The sequence below is a fragment of the Ctenocephalides felis genome, unplaced genomic scaffold, assembly GCF_003426905.1.
Source record: "Ctenocephalides felis isolate EL2017-DRISC unplaced genomic scaffold, ASM342690v1 CF-g0.4_SCAFFOLD_01417, whole genome shotgun sequence".
NCBI lineage: Eukaryota > Metazoa > Arthropoda > Insecta > Siphonaptera > Pulicidae > Ctenocephalides > Ctenocephalides felis.
In genome coordinates, this window is record NW_020537571.1 from 1 (window position 1) to 13,251 (window position 13,251).

General features: G+C 22.7%; 2 protein-coding genes across 2 annotated transcripts; one reads left to right on the forward strand and one right to left on the reverse strand.

The window, feature by feature from the left end:
- Window positions 1-4,137: 4,137 nt before the first annotated feature.
- LOC113369631 lies at window positions 4,138-7,441 on the reverse strand. The gene is made up of 4 exons (XM_026610258.1): window positions 7,376-7,441; window positions 6,727-7,140; window positions 4,410-4,914; window positions 4,138-4,229 (listed from the first exon to the last, which is right to left on the reverse strand). Exons 1-4 carry the CDS (start codon window positions 7,439-7,441, stop codon window positions 4,138-4,140), a joined length of 1,077 nt encoding a protein of 358 aa, XP_026466043.1.
- A 3,243-nt stretch (window positions 7,442-10,684) lies between these two features.
- LOC113369632 (phosphate acyltransferase-like) lies at window positions 10,685-12,468 on the forward strand. Its single transcript, XM_026610259.1, has 3 exons — window positions 10,685-11,126; window positions 11,952-12,149; window positions 12,341-12,468. The coding sequence occupies exons 1-3, from the start codon at window positions 10,685-10,687 to the stop codon at window positions 12,466-12,468; spliced, it is 768 nt and encodes a 255-aa protein (XP_026466044.1).
- Window positions 12,469-13,251: the final 783 nt, after the last annotated feature.

Here is a 13,251-nt window from a genome sequence, read left to right on the forward strand (position 1 = left end):
ACGTGCTGATTAGTTTTTGGCAAAGACAGGTCTAGCCGTTCCAAGATCGGCAAAAAGTGCCGAAAACGGTAACTCAGTTTTTAAGAGAACGGAGTGTCCAATTTGAATAAGTCAAAAACGTTTTACTTGTATTGACAAGATGAAGAATTGACCAAATTTTCATAAAGGCAGGTCTAGCGGTTTCGGAGATCTAATGAATAAAGTAAAAAAAAAAGCGATTGGCGTCAAAAATGATCATTAGACATATGCACATCAAATTATCAGATTTTTATAGAGATTTTAACAATAAGTATGAATTTTGTTTACATTCCTATGGGGTTCCGTACCAATGTTACGCGTTAGACGGCGACGCGGCGCTTACGCGCTTTGATATTTCGTCTTTATGCAGTTTAAAGCAGTACGATTGCTTTGAAAAAAGGTCAGATCTTCCAAAATATGTCAAAATAAAGAAAACATTTTTAAAAAAAAAAAAGAAATTTAAATTTTTTTTTTTTTAAAAAATTTTTTTCAAAAAAAAAGTAATTTTTTGTCCAATATGTCCATCTTATTTTTTCGAAGTAAATTTTTTTCAAAAATGTTAATCGTTTTTAAAAAAAATAATTTTTGGTACGGGAAGTTTCAGCAATTTGCCTTAAGCACGATGCCTTAATTGCCTTAAGACAGAATTCCACTTACAGCTAGTTTAAATTTAAAATTATCTCAAATTCCTTTAAATGATGAAAAAAGTTTTAGCATTATTAAAAATGGTGATACAACTGGTATTTTTCAATTGGAATCTTCAGGAATGCGTCAAATTTTAATTAAAATGAAAGTTGATAATTTAGAAGATATTATTGCTAGTTCTTCTTTATTTCGTCCTGGACCACAAGAGTACATTCAAGATTATATTAATCGTAAATTAGGAAAACAAAAGTTACGTATATTCATGAAGATTTAAAACCTTATTTAGCATCAACTTATGGCATTATTATTTATCAAGAACAAATATTATTAATTTTACAGAAAGTTGCTGGTTATTCATTAGGAAAAGCTGATTTAATTCGTCGTGCAATTAGTAAAAAAGATACTACAGTTATGAAAGAACAAGCAAACTCATTTATTAAAAGTGCTGTTAATAGAGGTTATTCACCAAGAGTTGTTAAGAAAATATGAGAAGATATTGAAAAATTTGCTGGTTATGGATTTAATCGATCTCATGCTGTCGCTTATTCATTAATTAGTTATTATTTAGTTTATTTAAAAGCAAATTATCCATTGGCATTTATGGTGTCGTTATTAAGTAGCGTTATTGGTAATGATCAAAAAATGTTACAATATTTGAATGAATGTCAAAAATATCAAATTAAAGTTTTACCACCATCAATTCAATTTTCTGACATTGATTTTTTAATTGATGGTGCTAAAAAAGCTATTCGTTATAGTTTACAAGCAATTAAGCAAATGAGTCAAGGTAGTTGTAGTAATCTTATTAAAGAACGTACTAGTAATGGATTTTTTCAAGATTTTTTTAACTTTTGTTCTCGAGCAATATTTATTGGTTTGAATCGTAAAAACATTGAACATTTAATTGCTGCTGGTGCTTTGGATGATATTCAATCAAATCGAACAATGTTATTATTAAACTTGGATGCTGCATTAGAATATGCCAATATGGTGCAGGTAAAAGATGAAACTAGTGGTGAATTATCATTAAATTTTAATTTAATTGCTAAACCAATTATGTTACAAAGAGAAGATGATTGAAATAATAATAGTATTAATGAACATCGTGCATTAGGACTTTATTTAAAATATAATCCTAAATTACTATGAAAAGAGCAATTAGATCCTCATAATAAAGCTATTGATTTAGCATATATTAATAATTATGTTGATCAACATGTTAGAGTATATGGAGTTATCAATAATATTAGAGTAATTAAAACTAAAACTAAAAAATTAATGGCTTTTTTTGAAATGCAAAATGATAGTAATGTTATTGAAGTAACGGTTTTTGAAAAGTTATATCAAATATACCAAGAATATTTACAAGTTAATAAAGTAATTTTAATGGAAGGAAAGGTAGAAATTTATAATGATAATATTCAGTTAATTTTATCAAGAGTAATTAAAAATTTATAGTAAGCATATAATTTTATCTATGCTTACTATATTAAATAATAAATATAATCAATAGTTTTTAAGTTTCTTAGTTTAATTTCTAATAATAAATAAAAAATTAATGAACATAATAATTATTAATAATTTCACAATTTTCAATAGCATCTCAAAAGTTATTATCTACTTTTTTTATTTTTAAATAAATATTTAAAAAGATTAGTAATATAGTTATAAATAATAAAATTGGACTTAAAATTATAGAAAAAACAATTCCAATTTTTAGTTGTACTAATGATTTAAGATTATAGTTTTCAACAATATTTTGGAAGAGGTAATGTTTACAAAAATATAATTTATTATTAGTTAACATATAAATTAAACCATGTTCTTTTATTAAATTAAAACCATTTTCTTTTGTTATTATTTCTTGTTTTCGATAATGATTATAGAAAGAAGGAATATATTTTATATCATTTTTTATGTTAAAAAAATTTATTAAGGTTAAAGATGTAAATATAACCAAAATAGTTAAAATCAATAGTGATAGTGTTATTAAATTTATTTTTTTAAGTTTCTGAATTTTCATTTCTAAAAATCTCCTTAATTTTATTTATAGGTTAATTTTATTTTATTAGGAAAGTATTATAATATATTTTTTATTAAATAAAATTAAATTATGAAATATTTATATATAATATTTTAATAATGATTTGCTATTATTTTTTTGTTTTTTTGTTATATTATAAGTAGTAATATTTATTACCAATTTACGATGAATTGCAAAGCAACATTATTAAAACCCCAATATATTTATTCAAAATTTCAGTTTATTATTTTATTTTTAAAGTAACTGTTTTTCTTTTAAAGGAGCACACATCACCATGGCAATTAAAGATGTACAAAGAGATGGTAATTGTTTATTATGAGCAGTAATCGTTTCATATTTAGAACAAGTTAAAACTAATAAAAACCAATTTAAGACAAGATATAAATCGCTTTTTGGTATAGAATTAGGTTGAGAACGAATTTTTAATTTTGCTGATTTTAATTTTGCTGATAAAGAAAATGAAAAATTAGTTAAAGTCTTTCGTAATCGTATTTGTGATTATATTGAAACAAATTTAGATACAAAACGTCCAAATAATAAAGCTAATTTTAGATCAATGTTATTAGATAGTGAAATTAATAAAAAAAATAAAGAATTATATCCTAACAATAGTGAAGATACACAAATAATAAAAACTTTAGAGCAAATGAGAAAAAATGGTGAAATAACAGGTTCTGTTGAAATTGAAGCAATTTGTAATATTTTAAATTGTGCTATTATTAGAATTAATGAAGATTTTGATATTGCAAGTAGGGAAAGATTTGAACCAGATAATGTAATTGTTAATAATGAAGTGAAGTTATACTATCAAGCTCGACATTATCAATATTTTTCAAATGTTACTAATCAAACACCAGCAAAAAGAAATGAGGAAGAAACTACAAAAGTAGTAACACCTTCATTTGAAGTTAATTCAAGTAATAATAGTTTTCAAGAAAGTATTTCATTTCCAAGAGAAGAAAGTGCTGATTTTTTAATTAATGCTAGATTGAAACTTAAAAATCAGTTGTCCGATAAAGAAATTAATGAAGAAACACAAAATGCTATAATTGATATTTTTATTGAAGATATAATTAAAGTACCAGTACATCAAAAAAATGAAATATTAGAAAAATCTATTTTTGAATTAAATAATCAAGATCAATTATTTACAAATCCTAATCTTGTTTTTGAATCATTTATTAAATCAATAATTAATGGTTCAAAAACAGGAGATCAACAATTATTAAAAGAAAGTACTAATACAAATACTAATTAATTAGTATTATCACTTTTGTATTTATTTATTTGTTATATTAATAAAAAATAACCAAATATTTGGTTATTTTTAGTATATTTTAAATTTATTTTACTTGGTATTTAATAGTTGCTGTTATGTAGTAATTAGAACCTGATATTGATTTGCTATCTTCAGTTTTATACATATCCATTCAAAGATTATCAAATTTTAATGTTTTATTTTCATTATCAATTAACATGTTTTCATTTGTAAAATAAATGTTAATACGTTGTTCTACTAAACCTAGTTTATAGTGTGATGTTCTAATACTTCTTATATAATTTTCTAATTTATCAAAAGTTAATTTTTTATTTGAATCTGTCGGTTTTTGATCTGTAACTCAAGGTTCTATTTTAAATTTTGCTTCCATAGATTTTTGAAGAAATGCAAAATATTCCTTGTATGCTTCAACATATTCCTTGCCATATCTTTCTTTATCATTAGCAACTTTAATTTTTTTAATAATTTTTACTAATCTTTCTTCTTCAGTATCAACTTTTGTAATTATAATATTTACTTTTCCTGTATATTTACTGTCGGCTTTAGCATGTAATTCTGCTGAACCAGCAGTTCTTTCAGATGCTGCTTTGAATTTTTTAATTTCAACATCATTAGCAGTTACATCTTTGTTTTGTTTAATGATTTCATCAAGAACTGCTTTTTCAGTATTAAATTTGTTATCGTTAACTTCTTTGTTAGTAATTTTACTGTCTAAAGCGATTTTGTCTTTTGCAGTAATTGTAATGTTAACTTGTCCTGTATATTTACTGTCAGTTTTAGCATGTAATTCTGCTGAACCATTTTTAATTTCTGATGCAGTAATAAAGTTTTTAATTTCAACATGTTCAGATGTTATTTCTTCATTTAAACGAATAATTTCATTAAGAACTGTTTCTTCGGTATTAAATTTGTTACCATCAACTTCTAACTTAGTAATGTTAGAACTTAATTCTTTTTTGCTTCAAGATTTTGTGCTTTTTGTAGCGACAACAGCTATTGTTGTTGTTGCTGCTGCAACGACAACTAATACACCAGTTGCAATTAATATTTTTTTATAATTTAGTTTTCTTTTCATATTTCACCACTCAAACGTGTTATTTTATCATTTTTGCTACCTTAATGTCAAATCACAACAATTGATTGAAGAAATATTGATGACTATTATTGATTATTTATATTTGTATTTTTATTAAAATTTGACTTATAGAAAATAAATAAATATAATTATTTTATAAAATTTATAGAATTTATAGAATTTTTTGACCGATACTTTAATTTTTAAAGTAAACAAGGTTTAACTTAAATAATGTGAAATATAAAAATATAATGGATAATAAAAAATGAAAAACTACTAATTATTTTTCTTTTATAGTAAGTTTTAGTAAGCATGTGATATCGTTTATCGATTTTAGTTACTAGAATTATTGATATGTACTTAAAAGAAGAAATAATAAAAATAACTATTTTAAAAAAAATGAAGAGGACAATATAATGAAAAAAAATATATGATAATTATCAAGATACTAACTTTAATTATAAAAATATAATATCAACAAAAAATGTAAAACAAACACAGGATGACAATGGTAATTTGTATTATACAACTTTTGATAGTGCTGATTTTCATATACCTGGACAAAAAATTTGAAAATATAATATAAGTACCAGAGATAATGAAATTTATTGAGAAAATAAAGAATTCAAAGTAGGTTCTTTTCACATGATAATTGATATTAAAGGTAATATTTATTTAACTTCTGCTGGTGGAGTAATAATTCTTAATAATAAAAATAAATTTAAAACTATGCCATTAGTTTCGGGTATGGTAACTGATATTACTTATTTAAAAAATAATATTTATGTAACAACTTTTGATGGTTTTTATAAATATAATATTAATACTGAAATTGCTGAAAAAATAAATTTACCAAACAATCTAATGGTTAATTCTATATTTATTGATAAAAATGAAAACATTTATCTTGCTATTTATAAATCTATAAATAAACCTATAAGTTATAGTGCGTTAATTATAAAAAAAGGTCAATCTGAAGCCAAACCAATAACTGGAGATGATTTTTAACATTAACGATACAATGTTAATAACAGAAATAAATAGTAAAATATATTTTATAGTTTAAATTTAGCAAGTAAAAAGCAAAATTATATTATAGTGATTTAGATAGTAATAAAGTAAATTATGTATTAGATTTATCAATTAATGTTCAAACATTATTTAATTTAAATAATGAACTTGGTTTAGTAACACATGAAAATGGAAATACAGTAATTGAAGTTTTAAATATTGATAGTATAGAAAAAAAATATGAAATAAAAAATAGTGTTTATGAGCAAATAATGCAAATACAGAAATTTAATATTTTATCTCTTTTAAATGAAAATAAAATTGATTATTTAAGTTGATAATCTTCTTGTTAACTTAAAAAATAATAAAAAACAATTTAAAAATGCATTTTTAAGATGCATTTTATTGTTATTTTAAAAATTAAAGCTTAAAGCAATTATTAAATAATTGCTTTAATTTTAGTAGCAATAATATCAATAGCTACAGTATTATGAAAATCAAAAGGAATAATAATGTCAGCATAACGTTTAGTTGGTTCAACAAAAGCATCATGCATAGGTTTAACAGTTAATGCATATTGTTGTAAAACACTGTCAAGAGTACGATTTCTAAAACTAACATCTCGTTTAATTCTTCTTAGTAGTCTAGTATCACTATCAGTATCAACAAAATTTTAATAGTAGATAATTCACGAATAATAGGATTTTCTAAAGCAAAAATACCATCCAGAATGATAACATCACCCGGACCAATAATCTCAGTATTTTTACTGCGACTATTGATTTTAAAATCATAAATAGGCTCTTCAATAGCATTACCAAGTAATAATTGTTCTAAATCATAAATTAATAATTTCATATCAATAGCATTAGGATGATCAAAATTAGTTTTTTTTCTTTCTTCAACTTTTAAGTTACTAAGGTCATGATAATAATTATCCATTTGTACAAAAATGACATTTTTTTTATTACAAGCTTCAGCAATTTTTTCTGCTACTGTTGTTTTTCCTGAAGCACTGCCGCCAGCGATAGCGATTAAATTAATTTTTTTATATTTCACATTTATCTCCTAAAATTTAAGATTGAGTTATTTTATCAAAGTATGATTGTAAAATAATAGCAGCAGCCAATTGATCTTTAACTTGTTTTCTTTTATTTGAAGAAACATTAGATTTAATTAATATTTGCTGCGAAGAATAGGTAGTTCTTCTTTCATCTTGTAAAACAATATTTAGTTTATCATTATTTTGTGTTAATTTAAATTTATCAATAAAATTTAAAACAATTTTTGCGCTGGGGCCGACTGTGCTATTCATGTTTAAAGGGTAGCCAAAAACAAGAATATCAGCATCATATTCTTTAAAGGGCATTTTGGAGTTGGATAATAGCATTATTAAAATCATGCTCTGGGAAACGAATAGTTTTTCAAGAAAAAGCAATTTTTCCTTCACCACGAGCAAGCCCTAATGTTTTACTACCTAAATCAATGCCTAAATATTTCATAAATTTATTATACTTAATATTTTTTTTAATTTTAATAATATATTAATTTTATAAAAAATATTTTTTATATTGTAACTATAATAAAAATGTATTATGTCTATAAATTTTTATCTTTTTTATATTGTTTTTTTTCTTCTGCATTTCTTTTTCTTTCTTTTCAGCTTCTTCAATTCTTTTTTTTAATCTTTTTTCTTCAAATTGTTTTTTATTTTCTGCATCTTGTTTTCTTAACTTTTTAATTTCCTTATCTTTATCCATAATAAAAAGTTCCTCTTTTCTAATGTTAAAGTTTGGATTATTTTTTTCTTTTTTTTAAAAATATCCATAAATTAGTATAAATATTTTTTAAAAAAATATATTTTTAAGTTATATTATGAATTAAACAAATAAAATCATTTTTTTGTTTAATAATGGAAATTGATCTGAATCATAATCAGTGCTATTTATTAACTTTGGATCAATTTTTTTTGTATTTGAATATACTACTTTATAAGTCTTATTTACTTCATTTATACTGTCTTGTATTTTTATTACTTCTGATTTATTAAAAATTGGGATATTACTATTGTTTTCTAGTTCTATTAATTTTTCTTCTAGTAAACTTATGTTTGGTTTATGAAAATATCTAATTTTTTTTATTAAAGTTTCAAAATTAAAGATTTTATAAAAATTTGAAATAGAAAAAGAAATCATTTGAGAACCTGTTGCTAAGAAAAAAAATAATCATGTTTCTCATTTTTTTAATTTTAGTTCAAGTAGGTCATGAGATTTTGTAACTTCATATTTAGTAAGTAGTGTTGTTGTTTTAGTAATATTAGTAAAAACAGCATTGAAAAAAAATAAAAAAATTGCCATTGAAAATTTTCCATAATTTGATTGTTTTGTAATTCAGTTTGAAATTATTTGAGGACAAATATTAGTTTTAATTTTTAATGTTTCTAATCCTCATTTAAATATGGAATTAACTGGTCGTATAGAAAAATAAGTGATTGTATTTGCTAATATAATATTTGGTTTAGTAAAATATTTAATTCAATCACTTATTTTAAAGTTTTCTTGTATAGCATTTGCTATTGCACCTATCATTATAGAATGTGCCATTACTCATGTTACTGATTCTAAAAATAAATCAAATAATGAATAATTTATTCTTTCTTTTCATTCTAAAGTATCTAAATTTGATTTTTTTAATTTATTTAAATTATCAATTACTTTGTTTGCCGAAGATATTAGTTTTTTTATTATAGTATTATCAATAGGCTTCTTTAAACAATTAAAGTCACTAATTTTTTCAACTTCTTTTTTAAAATTTGGATGATATTCAAAATCTGTCGGTTTTGGAAGATTATTAAGTTTTTTTATTAAATTATTAATATGTTTTATTCGTGTCATATTATTTTTTAATTTTACTTCATTTTCTTCATATAAAAGGGTTAAAAATTCATGCTTATATTTTTTAAATGGTTCAATAGGAAATTTTTTAATTTTAAAATCATTTATTGGATTACTTTTTTGACTTTGGATTATATTTAAAATTGTATTTCTTGATCAATCAGCAATTGTTGAGGTAAAAATGTCGTTAAAATAGTATCAATGAATGTTGTGAAATAGTTTTGTTTATATTGAAATATTCCATAAAGATAATTTTCTGATGTATATTCTTGCTCATCAAAAATATATGTAGAAATTATTCTTTGTGCATTTTTTCCAGTAAATGCAATATAAACTAGTAGTAATCCTAACAATAAATTAGGTAATGTTTTTTTAATTTTGGTACTTATTGAAATATTGCTAGACGAAGTAGGACTATCAATAAGTTTTTGCATATATGTTAAATACTGATATAACTTTAATAAATTATCATAATTAATATTAATACTTAATTCTTGATTGAATGAGGTAATATTTTTTATAAACATATCTATATTATTAATAGAATTTATAGTAACGTTTTCTAAATAATAATATTTTAGATTTGATTTTTCGCCTCCTTTAACTTTGATAGGAGAGGAATCTAAAAGTTTATTATTCTTTAGGTCATTTGATAATTTGTCAATGTTTTCATATTTTTTAACGTGTTTATATAATTTATTATTTTTAATTAAAAATATTTCAAAAATAATTTGACTATTTGGAAAGGCAGTTCTTTTAGTTCAATATTTAAAATTATTTTTGTTTTTGTCATAAATTGTCATATAGGATTCATAAATAAGTGAATCAAGTTCATTAGATTTATTTCTAATTTCAGTTTTATATTCTCATTCTCCTTTATTATTTTTTCATTTCTTTGTTTTTCCACCAAAGCGATTATTATTTTCTGTTAATTTTCTTTTTTTAAATTTCTCATTTTTCTTCCTTTTTAATTATAAAAGTTTTATTTAATATATTAATTTGTTATTAATAACAGTAGTTATATATTTTAAAAAGGATCATATTACAAGATCCTCAAAAGCAGTATTATTATTTTTTTGAATTAGTTTTACTATAACAATTTATAAGTATTTTAAAATCATATCCAAAAAATTACTGTTTATAAGTAAAGTTTTTAGTTGTGTTATTAATTTTTTCCCAATACCTTCTTAGATATATAATAAGAAGTAACTAAATTCTAAAGTTTTTAAAATAAAATACAATAAAAATTATTTTTAATTAACTTTATTTTTATTTTTATGAATAATAATCAAATTAATAGTGTTTATTTTATAAATAAAAATAAACACTATTAAATGTTTTAATATTTTTTTTAATTCTTTGATTATTTTTGATTTTAGTAAAATTATGATAAGATATTTTTATATTTATATTAATTTTTTGCTTTTAAAGTTTTTTTTTATTAATAAAATAAATAAAAGGGTTTTGGTCTTTAAAAAAAACTGGTGTAAATAAAAACAATTATTTAGGAAATCAATATCAAAATAATTAGAGATAAATTTTTTTACTTTTTACTAGCAAATAATGAAATATTCATATTTAAAAATAAATAAATGCAGTATTAGTTGGATTGTTAATCTTAAGGAATTAAAAAAATTAACGTATAATTAAACTATCAATAATTATAATATAATATTATTTAAGGTTTCTTAAATTATTTTTTGTTTTTAGGAGGAACTATGAAAATTGCTTTTGATGTAATGGGTTCAGACCATGGTAGTTTGCCCGCTATTGCTGCAGCGTTAGAAGTTATTAAAGAATTCAAAAACGTTGAAATTTGTTTAGTTGGTGATGAAAAACAAATTAATGGAAACTTGCAGATTTTATTAAAAAATAAGGCATTATCATCAAGAATAACAATACTAGCAACAACCCAAGTAATAACTATGAATGATGGTCCACTCGCTGGTATTAGAATGACTGATTCTTCTATGAATCAAGCTATTCAGTTAGTTAAAAATAAAAAAGCAGATGGGATTCTAACTTCGGGTTCAACTGCTGCCTATCTTGGTGCTTGTCATTTTTTATTAGGCGAAATCAAAGGCATTAAACGTCCGGCATTCATGCCAATTATGCCTACTTTAATAAAAGATCGACAAGTAGTATTATTGCCTATTGGATGTTGGAGCAAATATTGAAAACACTGTTGATGAATTAATTAATTTTGCATTAATGGGTCATATTTATTGTCAAACTATTCAAAATATTTCACGTCCTAAAATTGGTTTACTAAATATTGGTATTGAAGAAAGCAAAGGTCCAGAAGTAACTAAAGCAACATATGCTAAACTAAAACAATTAACACAAAAAAATGAAAAGTTAAGTTTTTTAAATTTTCACGGTAATATTGAACCACGAAATGTTTTAAGTGGTGATGTTGATATTATTATTTGTGATGGTTATTCAGGTAATATTGTTTTAAAATCAGTTGAAGGCACGGCATCATTATTATTTACATTAATTAAAAATGGTTATAAAAAAAATTTATGAACTAAATTTTTAGGTTTAATGTCAATTGGTATTTTTAAAAATATTAAAAAGACTTTTGATTATAAGAATACAGGTGGTGCTATGATTAATAGGTATTAATGGCATTGCTTTTAAAGCACATGGATCTAGTAATAAAAAATCTTATTATAGTACTTTAAAACTTTTAATTCGTGCTATTGAGCAAGATGTTACTAATAAAATAGCTAAACAAATTCAAGAATTATAATTTATAAATAAGTATTAAGGAGAAAAATATGATTAATATTGAACATATTTTAAAATCGAGTATTTTAGAAAAAATTAAATCTAATCGTAATTATCGTGAAGCATTTACTCATCGTTCTTTTTCAAACGAACATAATTTAGATTATTCATATGAGCGATTAGAATTTTTGGGTGATTCGATTTTAGGGGAAAATATTTCAACTTACATTTGACACTTATTTCCAAATAAAGATGAGGGACAATTAACAAGTTTACGTAGTAAAGCAGTTAGACAAGAAACATTGGCAGCAGTGGCAATTGCTTTAGGATTACAAGATTATTTATTTTTGGGAAATGGTGAAAAAAATACAGGTGGGCAACAACGCGAAAGCATTTTATCAGATGTTTTTGAATCATTTCTTGCTGCAGTATATCTTGATTTAGGAAATAGTGCAGTGAAAAAAATCTTAGACTTACCTTATTTGAATTAATTAAAACTAATCAGTTAGAAACAATTATTGATTATAAAACTAAATTACAAGAATTAGTACAGGCAGAAAAAAGAGATCCTATTAATTATAAAACTATGGAACAAATTAAAAAAGATAATATTACTTATTTTATTGTTCATGTGTATTTAGATAATAAAATACTAATGGGGAAAGGAGTAGGAACAAATAAAAAAAAAGCTGAGCAAGAAGCAGCAAAGTCAGCTTTAGCAAAACTGTCAAAATCTAATTTATTAATAAGTGATCATAAGAAGGGATAAACATGTTTAAATTATTACGTAATTATATTCGTGAACAAAAAAACAATTTATTACAAATGTTTGGTTTAGGTTTTTTAGTAATGATTATGATTATTGCCTTTTTATCATTAAATTTTTCTAATAATTATTTATTTGAACAATATGTTAACGATATTGCTCATAATGAATTTAACCAATATACATTTTTTTCACCAGTAGAATATGTTAATTTTGATGGAAAATATAATGAAAAAGATAAAGCCGGTTCTTATTTAAATAATATTAATTATTATCAAAAAGATAATACTATTGATAAAGAAAAGATGGCAAAAGCTACTTTTCAGTTAACAATACCAGATGCTACTAGACCTGATGTATATCGTTTTACTTTTCATGGTGGGGACGCTAGTAGTAAAGAATATTTTGCTATTGGTGATAGTCTTTTTAATGATACTAGCCATAATTATATTGATTTTAAAATTAATATTCCTATTAATTATCCATCTTATGATACTCATAAAGCAACGATAGAACAATATGCTAATATGATTAATCAATATCTATATGATCCATTACATCCAGAAAAAAATCCAGAAAATGCAACAAATTTTATGATTACTAGTGAAGCTGCTTTACAGTTTTATAACGATAATTTTAAAGGAAAAACTGATGAGTATCCATATGCTAATCGAAATTATAGTGAAATAGATATTAAAAATGAAGCTAAGTTATATGAAATAATGTCAATGGGAATGTTATATAAAGATATTGAATGACAACATGCTGTTATGGTCCGCGATTTAT